Source organism: Citrus clementina, unplaced genomic scaffold (assembly GCF_000493195.1).
Source record: "Citrus clementina cultivar Clemenules unplaced genomic scaffold, Citrus_clementina_v1.0 scaffold_7, whole genome shotgun sequence".
Classification (NCBI taxonomy): Eukaryota; Viridiplantae; Streptophyta; class Magnoliopsida; order Sapindales; family Rutaceae; genus Citrus; species Citrus x clementina.
In genome coordinates this window covers 1,928,631-1,945,213 of record NW_006262075.1, presented here as the reverse complement: position 1 = coordinate 1,945,213, position 16,583 = coordinate 1,928,631, and the positions used below count along the sequence as shown (strand labels likewise).

The 16,583-nt window shown below is 34.6% G+C and overlaps 3 protein-coding genes across 3 annotated transcripts; 1 reads left to right on the top strand and 2 right to left on the bottom strand.

Moving 5' to 3' along the window:
• Window positions 1-451: 451 nt before the first annotated feature.
• Window positions 452-3,446, top strand: LOC18036952 (zinc-finger homeodomain protein 6). The gene is made up of 3 exons (XM_024181389.1): window positions 452-1,075; window positions 1,242-1,334; window positions 1,761-3,446. The coding sequence occupies exon 3, from the start codon at window positions 1,871-1,873 to the stop codon at window positions 2,960-2,962; it is 1,092 nt and encodes a 363-aa protein (XP_024037157.1). The 5' UTR covers window positions 452-1,075; window positions 1,242-1,334; window positions 1,761-1,870; the 3' UTR covers window positions 2,963-3,446.
• A 2,461-nt stretch (window positions 3,447-5,907) lies between these two features.
• LOC18036944 (late embryogenesis abundant protein D-29) lies at window positions 5,908-7,123 on the bottom strand. The gene is made up of 3 exons (XM_006425600.2): window positions 6,929-7,123; window positions 6,571-6,674; window positions 5,908-6,465 (listed from the first exon to the last, which is right to left on the bottom strand). Exons 1-3 carry the CDS (start codon window positions 7,030-7,032, stop codon window positions 6,179-6,181), a joined length of 495 nt encoding a protein of 164 aa, XP_006425663.1. The 5' UTR covers window positions 7,033-7,123; the 3' UTR covers window positions 5,908-6,178.
• A 3,895-nt stretch (window positions 7,124-11,018) lies between these two features.
• On the bottom strand, window positions 11,019-16,157 carry LOC18036943 (ATPase family AAA domain-containing protein 3). Its single transcript, XM_006425599.2, has 8 exons — window positions 15,540-16,157; window positions 15,333-15,428; window positions 14,957-15,067; window positions 14,327-14,636; window positions 13,509-13,599; window positions 12,553-12,895; window positions 12,176-12,324; window positions 11,019-11,813 (listed from the first exon to the last, which is right to left on the bottom strand). The coding sequence occupies exons 1-8, from the start codon at window positions 15,819-15,821 to the stop codon at window positions 11,288-11,290; spliced, it is 1,908 nt and encodes a 635-aa protein (XP_006425662.1). The 5' UTR covers window positions 15,822-16,157; the 3' UTR covers window positions 11,019-11,287.
• Window positions 16,158-16,583: the final 426 nt, after the last annotated feature.

Below are 16,583 nucleotides of genomic sequence, written 5' to 3'. Positions count from 1 at the left end.
TATAGATATAACATGACTCATAAATATATCTCTCCATAATTTTCTTTTAACTATGGCTTTTGGCGTCTAATAATTAATATAAATTTTCTAGTTATGCTTGATACACCATTTAATTGTACTATAAATGAATCAAAGTTTATACCCATAGTATAATGTAAATGGTATACGTAGAGTGTAACTAGTAAGTAAAAGAACCTAGAGGTAGGTAGCTATTTAGAATGGACCAGAAAAGAACAAAACATGATCTCGGAGGAGAAAAGAGGAAAAGAGTCAATAATAAAGTAAAGAAAGATATCTCTTGATGTTGGCTAACGTCACACTCTAATCTAACGACAAAGGCCAAAGTAAACGATGAAGCGATAAAAGATGCCCAATAATATAGTGAATAGAACACAGACCCCCAGCATCAATTGCAACGCGAAAAAGAAAAGAAAATTTGGAAAAATGGAGGGTTAAATAAAGTCATTGGCTAGGGAAAGTGTGGAGTTTCAGACCTCGCTTGCAGGCGGCACACAAACTCGAAACAGGCCTCGAGTAGAGAAAGAAAGAAAGAATCTGACACACACACACACACCACTAAAAGGACAAGTGCTGTGTTGCATGTGGACCAGCATTCTAACACTTTAATTCCCTCAACCCACCAAAAGAAAAATTGCTCTGTTGCTGCTCTTTTCAACTCTTATTTAGCATCTCCGTCACTTATCTCTAATTGGGGTTTATGTCTGATAAACACACATCTTAAAACAAATCTAGGAATGTGAGATTGCAGGAAGATTCCAGGCAAAGATAGATAGCAACCCCAAGTCATGAGTCATGACATCTATATTTTCTTCGTTCTTACATAAAAACACATATTCATTATATAGGGTCCGTTTAGGGTTGCAGTGAGGTTGCAGAGAGTGGGGAAAGGCAATAATTAAAGAGCTGGACCAGTGTGCAGGCTTTGCAAGAGAAATAACATGAGCTTGTCGGTTGTTTCCCTCTTCTCTCTCCTGCAAAAGCTAGCTACCTGATCACTGTCATTAACCTCTCTTAATACTCGATTTTATTTTGTTGGGTTGAACTTGGATGGATGGTAGGAAGCACAAATTTCTTTTACCCATCTTTCTTTGTCCTCCTCTCTCTCTTTCTCTATCTCTCTCTCTCTTTTCTGATTATTTGATTCCAGATTTCTCTCTTATTCAATGTAAGAATCATTCAATTTCAGCCTGTGTTTCCTAATTAATGATCTCTTTTGCTAGTTACCTCTAAATAACCTTCAGGGTGTTTCCTATTTCAACTGTACTGTAACACCAGTGCTTTCGTTCATCAAATCTACCGCCTGCTGCATTGAGGTAAGTCTTAATTTTTGTTAATTACTTCACTTGTGAATTAGCTCGACTAATTAAAAAGCCATTAGGGCCCATCTTAATTGTTCATCTCCTGTTTCAGTTTATAAACTTCTTTTATTTCAATTTTAAGATTTTGTCCGAATTATTATTATTATTATTATTATTATTATTATTATTATAAGTGCTTAATCATAAACCTTCTAAATATCCACTTTTACTTGTCCGTCTTCTACTGCTCATCACTCACTTGCTTACGTCTTGGGAATAGGGTTGCAATTAGTGAAAAATGGGTTGGTGGGTTTTAGCACCAAGCATGTCAAAATCAAATTAAACACACTAATCTTTGGTTGTATTGATAACTTCTTTGATTAAATGAGTGCTCTTTTTCTTCTTCTTTTTTTTTAATTTTTTCTTCGATTTTCTTATTAGTTCGAAAGATGGTCAGGATTAGGGTTTGAAAAACTACAAGGACTGTAATGGTTACAAAGAGAATCTGAATTCAAGAGGTAGATCAAGGTCTGTGTCTTAAACCAGATTCGATGGAACTGCAAGGTAAAGAAAAGGAAATAGGGATGACAAGCTCTATGCGTTATAACAGAGATTCTTCCTCAACAGTATCAACACCAATAAACTCAATTGCGGGAGAAATGATAAGAGATCAAGGTACCGTTCACGGCGAAGCAATCTTTAATCTTCCTCAAACCCTAGATCAGCATCAGCACCCTCCTTATCGTCATCACCAATTGAACTCACAGCAACAGCAACAGCCACAGACGCAGCAAAACCTACAGAACAAACCAAGTGCTGGATCATCAAATCCAGAAGCACAACACCCAGATCCAGTTCCTGTATCGGTTGCCAACACAACCACAAATACAAAAGAAGCTAATAGATCAAACCAAAGATCACCAGCACAAGCACCAACAACATCGACAGCAATCATCACTGCATCTTCGATTAGATATAGGGAATGTCTGAAGAATCATGCGGCCAACATGGGAAATCACGTTATTGATGGCTGTGGTGAATTCATGCCAAGCGGTGAAGATGGCACCCCGGAAGGCTTAAAATGTGCAGCTTGTGACTGCCACCGAAATTTTCATCGCAAAGAAATTGATGGGGACTCGCAATCTCAGTCACAGTATGCAGCACATTCTCTTTATCCTTATAACTACCCCAGCAGAAACAACAGCACCCAGAGAAATCATCATCATCAACAACAGCAGCAGCCTCCTCCTCCGTTTCATCATCTTCAGCAGCATCATAGAATCTCTTATACTAGTCCTCAGACGGCTTCGATTGCACCTATGATGATGACCTTCGGCGGCGGGGGCGGGGCCGGGGGCAGTAGCGGGGGCCTTGATGAGTCGTCAAGCGAGGATCTCAACATGTTTCATTCTAGTGCAGGTGGCCAGACATCGATGCAGGCCAAGAAAAAGAGGTTTAGGACAAAGTTTTCCCAGGAACAGAAAGACAAGATGATGGAGTTTGCAGAGACGTTGGGATGGAGAATTCAGAAGCAAGATGATCAACAAGTGCATGATTTCTGTACTCAAGTTGGAGTGAAAAGACAAGTGTTCAAGGTTTGGATGCATAACAATAAACAAGCCTCCAAGAAGAAGCATGAGTAAGCATGAGAATTAATAATTTTATTAGATTCTCCAAGATGATGATGCAGATCAATTCGTGCACAAGTAATTAATTAGATATTAGCTTTAGATGTGAATAATCAAGTAGCTAGGGAGGAAGATTACACATTAATTGCAACTAGCTAGCACTGAAAATTATTTATTGATTTTCCTCAGTTTCTGGACAATGTCAATTTAATTGACATTATTGCAAAATATTGCAATCGTCTGAAAAATTATTTATCCTGAGTTATACAATCATCAGAAGACATTAGTTTAATCGTCTATGTTTTGTTATTAAACATCTTCAGATCTTACCTCTCCTCTGCACATTGATGACTCGAGATATTTCACTAAAGGAAAAGTTTAGAATAAAAAGAAAATCAAAGAAAAGACAACGAAAAATAAATAATAATAGTTATAATAATAATAATACAAAGTAATGAACGTGAGTGTAAATTTCATGGTGTCAGTGGCTTTGTTTTAACTTCTGTTTCCTTCAGCTCTAATTTGGTTGGATATTTTATGTAATTGTTTTCTGCATTGCCCAATTGGCCCCTAATCATAGAAGCCCTACCACACATAATGATCCATTTCCCTCAAGAATTAAAGCCATTATAGACGGATCTTGGTGTGCTTATGAAAGTGACACTTCATACATTTCCCGGTTCAATGTTTTTCTCCCACTATTCTTGATTTATGTTTGAATGTGCGCTCTTTAACGCCGTCTGAATGTGCACTGTTTAAAGTAATTTCTTTCTTTTGATTAATGCTCATGATTTGATGTTAAATCTAAGTTGATATTCTTATGAGATAATGCATAATATCTCCCAAAAAAAAAAAAATAGAATAAGCCGTGAACTAATGTGTGTGTGTGTGTATTCAATGGCGTTTACATCGCCACATGAAAATTTCTATAAACATACACACTCCCATATATATACACACACACACACATAATAGTTCCTCTCTAACATAGGCGCCCTCAGTTTTTTTTTTTATGCAACATACTTTCAAGTGTTGGGATTCAAGAGAGTTAATTTTTCAAGTTATTATACTGTACGACCTTATAATTCATTAAAAAGTAATCTTATTAAATCTCACAACTTAAGAGAATGTTCATATTTTAAAGGAATAACGGCACCCGCTCCTCTCTCTCTCTCTCTATATATATATATATATATATGAATGTCACGTCATCACAGCAGATATTTGAGAATTCTTCAGAACTTTCAGACCTGTTTTTTAAAATTTATCCCCGGAGGCAAAAATATATTAACTATGAAGCCCAAGAAGGTCAGTATTTGGGAGTAAAATGGTATTAAGCACCAAGGACAAGTTTCTAAAAGGAAATCTGTATACAGTTGATGAGACCATCACGTCAATCTTCTCATGGTAAACCATTTGGGTAAGCTGTGTGCAAATGTTGACTTTCACAGTTCATTTATTGCGCACAGCCTGGCCCAGCAGTGATGTTCATGGAAGCACACATATCCCACAAGAGGAGATGAAGAAAAATGAAAATCACCAATATTTTCAAGTGCAAGAAGAATTATTATTTCACGAGAGAATAGAGAAACATATAAATACTGCCTTCACATAATGGTTGCATGAATAATGTGCATACACCGTACCGACAGAGAGAGTCGAGTATGGATATGTTTGAAATTGAGATTGAACAGATATATTTTAAAAGTTACAGCACTAAAATTGGTAAACACTAACGGCTGTAATTTGAAAATTATGTTAATATGATTTTTCATTATACAAGTGAAAAATCATATTTAAGATTTATGATTTATGATTTACTATATATGTTTTGTTTTATAATTATAATTTATAATTTTTCACTTGTATGATGGAAAATCTATTATATGTTTAATAATTTTGTAAAAAATATTATTTAAAATTTATATTTACTATATATTAATTAATTTTTATTTTATAATTATAAATTTTTTTTTTCATACCAATTGTAACTTAAAAATTAAAATACTTCAATCCCAAATAGAACCTATATTTAATAATCAAATGATGATATATAGAACAGAAAGTTACATTCATATGCGCCGATGAAGGAATAAGGTTAGTGCACTAAATCGAGATACAAGAAATCTTTACTAGGAAGTTATGGGAAAGTTAGGAGGTCAACCAAGAGTCACAATACTTATAGCAAAACTCAAATAACTTGCAAATTAACAGGGAAAAATAAAACAAACAACAAATGTATTAGAAAAAAAAAAAAAAACAAACACATACACTTCTGTACTTAGTTCTTAATAATCATCAAGCGTCCCATCTAGTTACTGGAACAACTAATCTAGCAGCTTCCTATCTATGTCTGCCTATACATTTACAAATTTCAGAACGTTTTCTCTACCCATAGGAGTTTGATCTCAGTACTTTTTTGGCATGGAAAATCCCATTTCTAGACCTGTTCTATAATATTGTTAAGTTAATCTCATTGGAAATATTTCCTATGTTTTCTTCCTTAATTGACATGCACGAGCTTAATTCATATAATTAGATATTTAGATTTTAGAAAGAACTGCTAGCTTTCACGCAATATATGTTATTATTTGCCTTGAAATTTAGTCCTCGTGAATTTGCTTCTGGAACACCAGAGAAATCTAGTACTATTTAATCTGGTATTATTTAGTGAACTTATACATACAAAATTTAGATCAATGACCCGCTCTAACAAATGAACTGGTCTCTCACCTTTCTCTAGCCCTTCCAAATTCCAATGGCCTCACACAAAGTCTTGAATCTTTATCTATTGCTCACTATACAATACGAAAGCTTGAATTTCTATAAGGCAACAATTTGATCGATCACTTACAAATCTACGCAGTGACAATTGGATTGTCGGAATCATGGCGGTTTCATAGCAAACAAGTATTTGGGAATCGGATCAATTGATGATATGCTTTTTAGACATGTGTGTGAATGACGTAGGACTTTATTGCAAATTGAAAGTAAATACAAAACACCGCAGACTGCTTATTGCTACCATCGAAAAGTAAAAACAGATAAATACATAGATGACGGATGAATTCCATCAGGAAGAGTTTCGAATAATCATGAATCCTGAAAAAGAAAGTATATATAGTAACTAAATATAGTGACTCACAATTAAGCAGCAGGCAGAGTTGAGCTTCAGCTCATGACAGCTGCTGCATAATTAGTTAGCTAGCATAAAGGTCCTTTCCTTCTTAATTAAGTTGTCATCTTTTTACCAAGATCAGCGGTGGCCTTCGATGCCTTCTCTTTAGCAGCCTCATAGTTACCCTTGATTTCGACAGTGGCGGTCTGTGATGCCTTGTCTTTGGCCTCGCCCACCTTACTTTTAGCTTCGTCATATGCCTTCGCTGCCTTAGCTGTAGCATCAAAATTCTCCAATGTCTTTCTGGCATTACCAGTAGCAAAGTCTTTTACATTGTCCATTTGATCGCGGGCCATGTTGGCTGCCTCACCTGCCTTATCCGCAGCATACTGTGATGCTCCTGAAAACATATATAAATATGCCACAGTAACATTTTAAACAAAATGAACAATTACTACCGCATAATTAATAAATACAAGGATATGAGCATAAAACTAATTATTACCAGAAGCAGCAGATTTCACTGTGTCCTTAGCCTTCGAGGCAGCATCCGCAGCACCGTCCACCAAATCATGACCCACTTCAATACGCTTGTCTACTTTGAATCCCCTGGGGAACAGCATACCAATACCAATAGCATTAATTGCAACAATCAATATCAAAAACTTTTTATTCCTTATATCTTATAAATAATAGTTGGCTATCTACATAATAAATCATTAATACTATTTTCCAATCACCTTACTATTACATAATGCTGGTGACTAACTAAGGAGACAAAATACAATTAATGTGTGTAAGTAAGTAGAAAAAAACAAAAAATGGACGTGACCAAGAAGGCTTAGGGAAAAGATGGTACGTACGATTCTCCGCCCTCCGTGTCATGAACCGCCTCCCAAAATCCAACGGCCACCGTCAGTAACATCGACGTGATCAACATCAACAGCACCACCTGCCCTTTCCCCATGGTTTCTTAACTTTCTCACACTAATAAAATTAATTAATTACCAAGTTGAAATGCCTCACATAAACTCTTAACCAAACCGGCCTTTTTCAATATCTCGTATTCCTCCCATGTCTTAGTTCGCTGCTCTGTCATATATACATATAGAGAGAGAGAGTAGAGCCTGTTAATTGCTGAAACGTGGCATCACTCAGAGTAACGTGGCGATCTAGGAGGGCCTCCGTAAAGAGCAAATTGCTAGTTTTTTGACACTTGTATCATGGCAAGACCACTGTTGTCCGCATCTTATGCTTCCCTTTGAATTGAATTGAATGCTTACTCTTCTTTCTTTCTCCGGATACTAAGGATATATGTCATTAATTATGAATTTTAAAAGTTGTTGATATCATACGTATGAATTAATGAATAAGGTCCATGCAATATAAACATGGAATAATCCTCAAAATTATGTAATAAATTAGGTTCTTTTTTCTATTATTCACATTATTCTAGAAATTTAAGTTTTTGAGTGGTACTAAATAAATAAGAGTAAAGTTTATTTGCCCTCTTACTATGGTAATACCATAATTTTTAAAATAATTATTGATAGTTGTATTGCAGAAATAATAATAATAATCGTACTTAATTATTTGATAAATTCTATTGAAAAAGTTATTGCAGGTTTCTAGTTGATTAAAAATAAACCTATAATTTCCTTTGATAATATTATAATTTTTAAAATAATTATTAAAAATATATACATAATTGTTTTTGCTTTTCTAAAGTCTTTGACTAATAAAAACTCCTCTTTTAGGATTATATATCAAAATCTCTTTTATAAAGTCGTTTGAATCAGAGTATCATCTAATATCACTGCAAAATGTTAATATCAAAATCTCCTCACGAGTCGTTTAGATCAGAACAAATTTCGTCTCAATTAGAGCGTAAGCTAATCACGTTGACTAAAATGTTATTCGAACGATTTCTAATGTTATTTGCCTTATCAATTGGCTTTAACTACTCACTGTTACACAAAATTTATGGGAACTAAATTTAAATCGTAAAAAGCTATATGACAGTATTATTGCTCTGTTTGCAGTTTCTATTGTATTGACAGTATTTGGAAATTAAAATTTATTACAAAGATGTATATTTAATTAGGTTATAAAATTAAAGTACCTGGTGATTTTTATTTTTTAAAATTATTTAAACAAAGAAAGGGGCTGGCTTCTAATTCTGAAAAAAGAAAGGGCAATGGGTTGGGGGGTAGTAAGAGGATATGAAAGGGATGGCAGCAACATACATTAGCACCCATCTAAAGAGAAACGACATCAGATGGGCCACACAGCCCATTCAGACAACAGAGAAAATTCAACCACTCTTCAATCTTCATTGTCGTGCCAAGTTCAGCAAGGAGCTAAGAATAGGTTTCATTCTTGCAGTGAAAAAGGGCAAAAAAAAAAAAAGAAAATTTGAGACTATGACGTTATTTTTGGGTGGTTGACTGGTGACAAGTGGCAACCTTGAGAGAATCCCTGTGTCTTCCGAGCAGCCTCTAAATTCCAGAATCATATCACCAGACAAATCAAAATGGAGATTGAAACGCTAGCTAGCTCCTCGTCTTCTCCTCTCTTTATTTGGGAAGTGGTTAGTGGCCGGTGGGTACTTGATCAATTTGCCATCAACTGGTAGGCACGTTAGAAAGCTATTTACTTGATGAAAATGAATAAACATATTAGAAGAGCCCAACTTTCTCTCCATTCAAACATGCTATTGCTGTGTGTGATCATACAGCATGCACATATTTAACATATTAATTATTCAATCCAAGGCCACGGAAATTAATAAATTATAGTGTCTTTCAAAGTAACTGAAATTTGCCAGGAAGAAAGAAGCTATAAATACCTGCAGCCAGCCAATGCAGCAACTCCTTCTCTTGAATCAATTAACAAATTATTACCGATTGAATCAAATTGATACCCAAAAGAATAAGGATCCTTTTTTTTTTTTTTTTGTATTTTCTTTCCGAAAAAAAATGAGTAGTTAAGATTAAGTTTTGAATTTTAATATTGACAATCAAATCAATTTTTTTCCTTTTCGTTTCATTTGTAATTAAGCCAATTTTTTTTTTCTTTTTAAAGTTTGAAGTCTAGAAGAGAAAAATATTAGGAGATGATCTTAAATCCTATCCAAAAACCTCTCCACATTTTACTGTTTTTAACAACTTTATTAAGCGAATCTCTAGATCTTAAAAACTGAAATTTAATTCTTCATGTATATTTATAAAGTAAACATTATTATAAAAAAACAACTCAACATCTGATAACTAGCAACATATATAAAATAAAAATAAAAATCAATAAAGTAAGTACTTATTTTCACCTAATTTTGTAAATGACGTGTCAATGATTAATAAATTGTCATATGTTTAGTAGTTATATGGACTTTTTTACGTTATCAGATAACTTTACACTACCAACGAATGAATGAAACACAGCTTAGGAAAATTTCACTTATACCCTTTTTATTTTTTCAATTCTTCATGTAATAACTATTTTATTTTTAAGTATGTCCTAAATTTAACGCTTTTGTCTTTTTCAATTAGAATTAGAGACTTATTTTATAAATTGATTAAATTATATCTTTATTGAAACAATTAAAATCATAAGGGGACTACAACGTTATTTCTATTTTAATTTATTATAAAAAGCGTAACGATCTGATTTAGTTGAAAACAAAAATGTGTTAATATATTGTAACATGGTCGCTAATATTAAAAGGTTACAAAACGATATAGTAACAATTAATAATATTTTTTCATGGTTCATTTCCTTCACAATCATATACACTTGTCCTTTTTATTTTTGTTAAATCAAATTATTTTAGTATTTCACATTTTCTATCACTAAAATAAACATGAATTTCATAAATAATCTTTTTTAATATAATTTTACTGATTCATATTATAAGCTTATTGTTGTCATTTCCTTTGTTAAATATATGTATTTAAGAATTTTAATGTTGTGTTACTTGATATGTATGTTCTTTATATGAACTGAAATAATGAAATTCATGTACATATTTAAATAAATTTATAAATTAACCCAGCAGGGAAAAAAAAAATTCCTGCATCCATCCCCACATCAAGTGACACATTATTTGAGATAAAACTCTATTAGAACTATCTTATCTCATGGTCAGATTGAAAACTTGAATTTTTAAGTTTTATAAATTTTGAATCCTAACATTTTAAGCATATCATTACTCTAATATATTAATGGGCGATGGATGCACGTAGATCACGAAGAAGACATTTACGGAGAATACTGAATAGGGTATATAATTGCTTAACACATAGTCATCGGCTTATCCATCTTCAATGGGACTCCTAACAGTCCGATTCTCCATTGGATTTCCATCAGCCACAATCCCACGGCCACCGTCAAATTCATCGTCATCAACGTCAAAGCCCTTCCCCATCTCTTTCAAACTACAAGTAATTACCATGTTTAATTAGTAACTCTTAAGCAGACTTTTCAAATCCTATTGCTTTTGCCCTTAAAAACACCGTCAAACTACTGTCATATGTAATAATTGCCATGTTCAAGTACATATAGGCATAATCAGAAGCTTTAAATTAATAATTATTTTCACATATTATTTCTTGTTATATGATAAATTGATGTGGCAGTTTTTGTATTTTTTAAATTATTTAATATGTGTGTGTATTTTATTTGTCATAGATTAATATAATTGTAGTATTGATAAATTATTAAATGAAATTAATCTAATTCTATGAAATCACATGCACGAGATAAATTTCTAATGTTTGCAGGATTATATGGCGAGCTCTGAAAACGCCTCTTGAATGCTACAAACATATGATAGGATAAACATTTGCTTCAAATAGTCCAAACACGCCCCTATGTTAAACTCCTACCGCCCAAAAAATTATATTTAAAATAAATGAAATAATATAAATAAAAACCTTCTCCATAAGCCAAAAAAATAAACATGATTAATTATACATGACCTTACAAAACAAATAATCAATCATAAGAAAATTTCTCCACCATATATATGTGAATATAGATGAGATTATGAGAAGCCCCTCTCCCCGAAAGAAGGGTTGAAAAAAAAATTAATAATAACTCGAGCAAATTCCCTGACAAGGGCCATAACAGGACGTTTTATGGTAGAGGCCATTTCATCGACAAAAATGCAATTTTCTTTAACAAATAATGGGTGATGCTTTCATAAAAATGAAAATTTGAGCCTACTACTGATTTTTAGTTGGCTGACTACCTTCAGCTGCTAATTTTATACGTTGGTGATGCTCTTCAACTTTGTATTCGACAACTTCTCTAAACAGCTGGGAATCCAATACACAGTCTGGGCGGGCGTAGACAGCTGCTTGAACACTGGCCATGAGTTTTGCAATCTCACGGCCGGAGAATCCTTCTGTCTTCCGGGCTGCCTCTTGAATCACGTTGTCAGACAGATCTTTTATAGTTATCTTCTGCTGCTGCTTCTTAAACAAATGACCCCATTTCAATGAGCTACTATCACCTTCATCGGAACAAAGATACTTCTTCAAATAGAGTTTCAGCAGTTTGAAACGCTCCTCCTCTCTGGGAAGTGGGAACTCGATCACTTCGTCAATTCTGTCAGTGATAGCACTGTCAAGATCTCCTGGCCTATTGGTGGCAAGAACAAGAACTATATCTCTTGACTGATCACCAGTTCGAAAGAGCAGAGCATTTAAAGCACTCCGCTGAGCTTCACTCATATGTATACTGTTGCGCCTGCATTATATAAAATCTTGATTGCTGAAAGAAACTCAACCATAATTCATTAAAGAGATACAAATAACCTCCAATGGAAACATACTATTATTAGAGTTCAGAAATTTTCAAGCAATTGCACTTAATATATTAATGAGAAGCTTTAAATTGGCTAGATTGAAAAATGGAGAATCAAACACAAATTAAGATGCAGATTTCCAAGCCAAAGAGAAACTACCAAACTCTTGTTGAAATACAGTAGTATGAAGTCATTGTTAACGCAAAAAATAGAAGCCACCCAATAAAAATTTGCTGAACCAGTATATTTCAATCATTTTTCAAGGACCAATTTGATAAAATATGTGATGAAGATTGTAACTTACTCGCATAAAAATGCATCAGCCTCGTCAATAAAAAGCAGCAAGCCTTTCTTTGATTTCTTCGCCCAATCAAATATCTCATGGATCTTGGTAACAGCCTGTGCACCAAGAGGTGCAACATCTCCTCCTGTCATCATGGCATAATCCAATCCCTATAGTATAAGACGCAAGATTGAACATCCTCAAATGCATTGACAAGAGTGTATATCAAAATCGTTAACATTAGTCCATACGTTTACTCATGCTGCTATTTATCCTATAGAGATTTGCTCCATCTCAAGACACAGCGACAGTAGTTATAGACTATATATTGAAATGTAACAAAAAGTTTAACAAAAACCATAAAAGCAAAATAAATTGAAGCACTAGCTACACCATACCGATTTTCTAGCTATCTCTCTCGCAACCATAGTTTTACCAGTACCCGGAGGCCCATAAAACAACATGTTGCGAAAGGGTGCTTGGTGAATCTTGGTGTTGGAGGTAGCTTTAGCAAGATGCTGTATCCTTCTTTGTAGTGAAGGATGCAGAATAATATCTCCATTATTCTTTATTGCTTCAACGGGCCCTGCTGTCCCAGCTGATGTCTTATTCCTAATAACTTTGTTCATGGCTTGAGACAATAATCCTGACCATGGAAATTTACCAATGGAAGATTCTCGAATTAGTGATGGCTGTCCCAGTATACGGTTAACATAACCCCATGTAACCCTAGCACCTTCTCTGAAAACACAGCAAGAAAAATCAAAGAGATTTCAGATGGTGAGTCCCATAGCAATTGACCATTTTAACAGGGTTTTGAATTAGGCAATAATATCCATATCAATAGAGTTATACCACCTAAAAAATAACGTTTCAAAAACAAATTTGAAAGACCTAATGAAAATCAACATACATCAAGCTATTGGCAAACAGTTATTTGCCATATGATTGAATTAATTAATGGGCTAACCCGGTGAGAGTTTGCAACTTTACAGTGGTGGTGCAGAGGTGTTGCTAGTTGAATGCAATGATATCAGAGGGGGGAAGTGGCTGTACAGTGGTAGTAAAAGTGGTCAAAATGCTGTAGCGGTTTCAGTCTAACATGCTTCTAGATAACTAACTCGTGCCTGGCATGTCCAATTTGTACCCATTTATCAGAAGAATCAAACTTTCCATATAAAATGTTGTGAACAGCGCACGCTATTCGCATCCTAGTGAAGATAAATTTCCCAAAGAAAAAGCATATGATTAAAAAAATAACACCCAGGCAAGATAAATATGCAATGCAAAATTTATTCTCTCTCAGAGTAGCTGAAAAATGAGTTAATGGCAGAAAGGAAAGAAGCATTCATACCTAGTTGTATAAATTCCTGCAGCCAATGCAGTAGCTCCTCCAACAGTCATAACCAACTTATTCCTATCAGTCAATAGACTCCTAACACCCTCTGTAAATTTAATTTTAAAAAAAGGGTTATACCAGATGCAAGTTTTTATTGATAACTGAAAGATGAAAAAAACTTATGATGTTAAATGTGAGAGTGTAACTTTTATGAGGCAAAACAAATTAATTAAGCAGATTCAATTCATTTCAAGATAAATTTATGTGATCCAGGCTTCAGATATTGTAAAGCAGAAAGTATTAAAATATTCCCATCAGTCTTCAAAAATTACTGAGAAAAACAAAGTCATAAAAATCTTAAAAAGAACCCACAGAAATGACAACTACCTAGAATTAGAGATTTCATTCAACTGATTATTTATGATTAAATTTCTACAATTTCCATGAAGTATAAACTTCTCTGTTGTATACATTAAAACAAAGAATACAATTGCAAAAGCTAAACAACATAATCAAAAACTAATTCACTGTAGAATGTTGATGTCGCAATTATGCTTTAAGCACTATGTTGTATATAGCAAGCTGCTTATAACATATGAAAACAAATAGCTGGTAAGCGAACAAAATGTATAAGAGGATAAATAAATGATGCCAAATGCAGAATTGTGCGGTCATGGAAAAAGAACAAGCAGAAAGCCTCCATTTGAATAAATTAAATATTATTCGGATATGTTAGCAATAGTGTTAAAGTTATATCCAAAGGGAAAACATAACTAGAGTCAGCCAAAGCTACAGTCAACATGGATAAAAAAACATGTTATTCAGTTGCATACCTTCAATGTGACTAAAAGTTGTATTAATTGCAGCAAGCCATTTCTCTCTTTCACCATTTATTCGTTCTATAAGCATTCTCCTGTTGTGGTCCTCGGTTAATTTTGCTTCATGGGCTCGGCCCTCAGCCTCAGCCATAGCCTTAACCCTAATGGTTTCCCTTTCGATTTCAGCTCTTTCTTTCTCAGTCAGGCGCTGCTGAGCCTGTATTTGCTCTTCGGTAGATCGTCTTGCTTGTTCTTTTCGTATGGAAGACTCTTCTTGCATTTTAACCAATTCAGTATTATGCCGCCTCTGAGCTTCATGATCTGTCTGCAAAGAAAGACAGCACCATATCATGTGAATGGTAGAAATATTTCTGTCAGGAAGAAAGGAATTCTATAAAAAGAACTAATAAGGAAGCTTAGTTGACTTGCTCTGATCCTCATTTAATTTCAACTAATAAAACAATGCATGCCCAATTTTAATCTATTACAAGATCCAAGAAATCAGGTATAATGAAGCTTAAAACATAGTATAGGCTCTGCTAGTTGACAACCAATGGCTGAGCAATTTGATGACTTCTTTCAACTAGCACAAAGATTTTTCAATCCAATTTGTAATAAGCTTATATATAAAGTTAGTTCATGCACCTGCAATCTTTTCCTGGCCAGCTCATCTTCATTTCGCAGCCCTTGCGCCCTTGCTTGCGCTTTTTGCTGAACTAGATTTCTGTGTTCTTCAGCCAGCTTTCGTTGCCTTTCCTGCCAAAGCATATAGTTACATTATAACTTGAAGTCCAGAGCAGTTTGACAAACATTTATGCAATAAAGACGGCCCCTGTGAGCTGGTGTATACAAGGAAATTCAGCACGCTATCAAAACTAAAATTCCAAGCATAAACAGTTACATAATGCAACATGTGCAACAAACTTAGCAGAAGGTTGATTGCAATACCCTGCATGGGAAAAGCATCAAATATTCCCATAAAAATTTAGGGGGGAACAAAATATAAAGCTTTATCACTCACAACATCAACTTGAGATTGAATTGCTTCATAGTGAACTTTCTCAACATCTAACTCTGCCAGCCGTGTTTGCTCCTGCTTTCGCATAATATCAAAAGCCTGTCGACATAAAAGCGATTCTCTTATTATTACATCATACGAAAAATTAAAACAAGCACTCTCGAGCTAAGATAAAACAAATTAAAAAATCTATTAAAAAACTATTACTACCTCTCTGGCGTGACGTGAGCTATTGAAGTCGCGGAGAGCTTTGGCAGCTCTCTCTAAGGCCTCGGGATCGAATCCTGATCCTCTTGGCTCTTCAGGCTCTCTCGATTTCTTCGCATCAGCCGTCTGTTCCGCTTCATCATTGCCACTCGACGTAGGCTGAGGAGAGGAAGAGAAGAAAGAAAATCGCGACGGCGCGTCCGCGAATGCTCGGTTTGAGGCCGTAGAGAGGGAGGCCACCGCGGCGGCCACTGCTAAACATGAAGATAATTTCGACGCAGGCATGGGTAATGATTAAGTAATTACTTTATGTGCTCAATTAAAATTAGGTTTTGAATTCGAGTGATCATGTGAAAATTGGGATTTTTAGGGTTTAGCGTCTGACGCCACCGGATAAACCCTAGAGACTCTGGTTGATGGGGTTTAAGCAAAAACTATTGCACTTACGTGGAGCAAAAGCCAATTGGAGGCTAAACGCACCGTATTGCTCGGCGGGGGGCGGGGCGGGGCGTTGAGTAGAGTCTCGGGTGGGCCTTAGGTTGTTCGGGTGTTAACAGTTTTGCGTTCTAGTCCTGGGTTCGTTCATTCCTGCATCGGTTGAGAATTATTTCGCTCCCTCGGTCAAACGCTACTGGGTTTTCTTTATTTTTTACCAAATTATTTCTTTTAAACACCCAAAAAAAAATTGGAAAGTAAAAACAATTAGGATTAGGATAATTTAACCACTTAAACGCCCTTTTGCTCTTTTAAAAAATCACATACTTTTTTATCTCACTTGCTATTTTTTTTTTCTAATTGATGAAAATTATTAGGAGTTTAAACAATGATTAGATTTATTCCTTTATCACCTTCACTGGAACTCATAAATTAATATTTTTTTCTTTTTCAAGATAATATTTTTTCCTTAAGAAAATACTAAAATGCAGTAAAAAATTAGCATATGTGGATGTTTTGCATGGTTTAGTTAGAAATACTAGTAAGTAGGGGTGGGCATAAACCCACAACCCATGGGTTTATCCAAACTCAAACCAAATTAAATGGTTTGGG

Bases quoted from the DNA above. Each gene is read 5' to 3' on its own strand.
- LOC18036944 (XM_006425600.2), bottom strand. From the start codon at position 7,032: ATGGGGAAAGGGCAGGTGGTGCTGTTGATGTTGATCACGTCGATGTTA. The intron at 6,675-6,928 runs GTACGTACCATC...GCTGTTCCCCAG, and splicing joins GACACGGAGGGCGGAGAATC to GGGATTCAAAGTAGACAAGC. The intron at 6,466-6,570 runs GTAATAATTAGT...ATATGTTTTCAG, and splicing joins AGTGAAATCTGCTGCTTCTG to GAGCATCACAGTATGCTGCG.
- LOC18036943 (XM_006425599.2), bottom strand. From the start codon at position 15,821: ATGCCTGCGTCGAAATTATCTTCATGTTTAGCAGTGGCCGCCGCGGTG. The intron at 15,429-15,539 runs GTAGTAATAGTT...TTATGTCGACAG, and splicing joins GCTCACGTCACGCCAGAGAG to GCTTTTGATATTATGCGAAA. The intron at 12,896-13,508 runs GTATGAATGCTT...CTGTGTTTTCAG, and splicing joins GCAGGAATTTATACAACTAG to AGAAGGTGCTAGGGTTACAT.
- LOC18036952 (XM_024181389.1), top strand. From the start codon at position 1,871: ATGGAACTGCAAGGTAAAGAAAAGGAAATAGGGATGACAAGCTCTATG.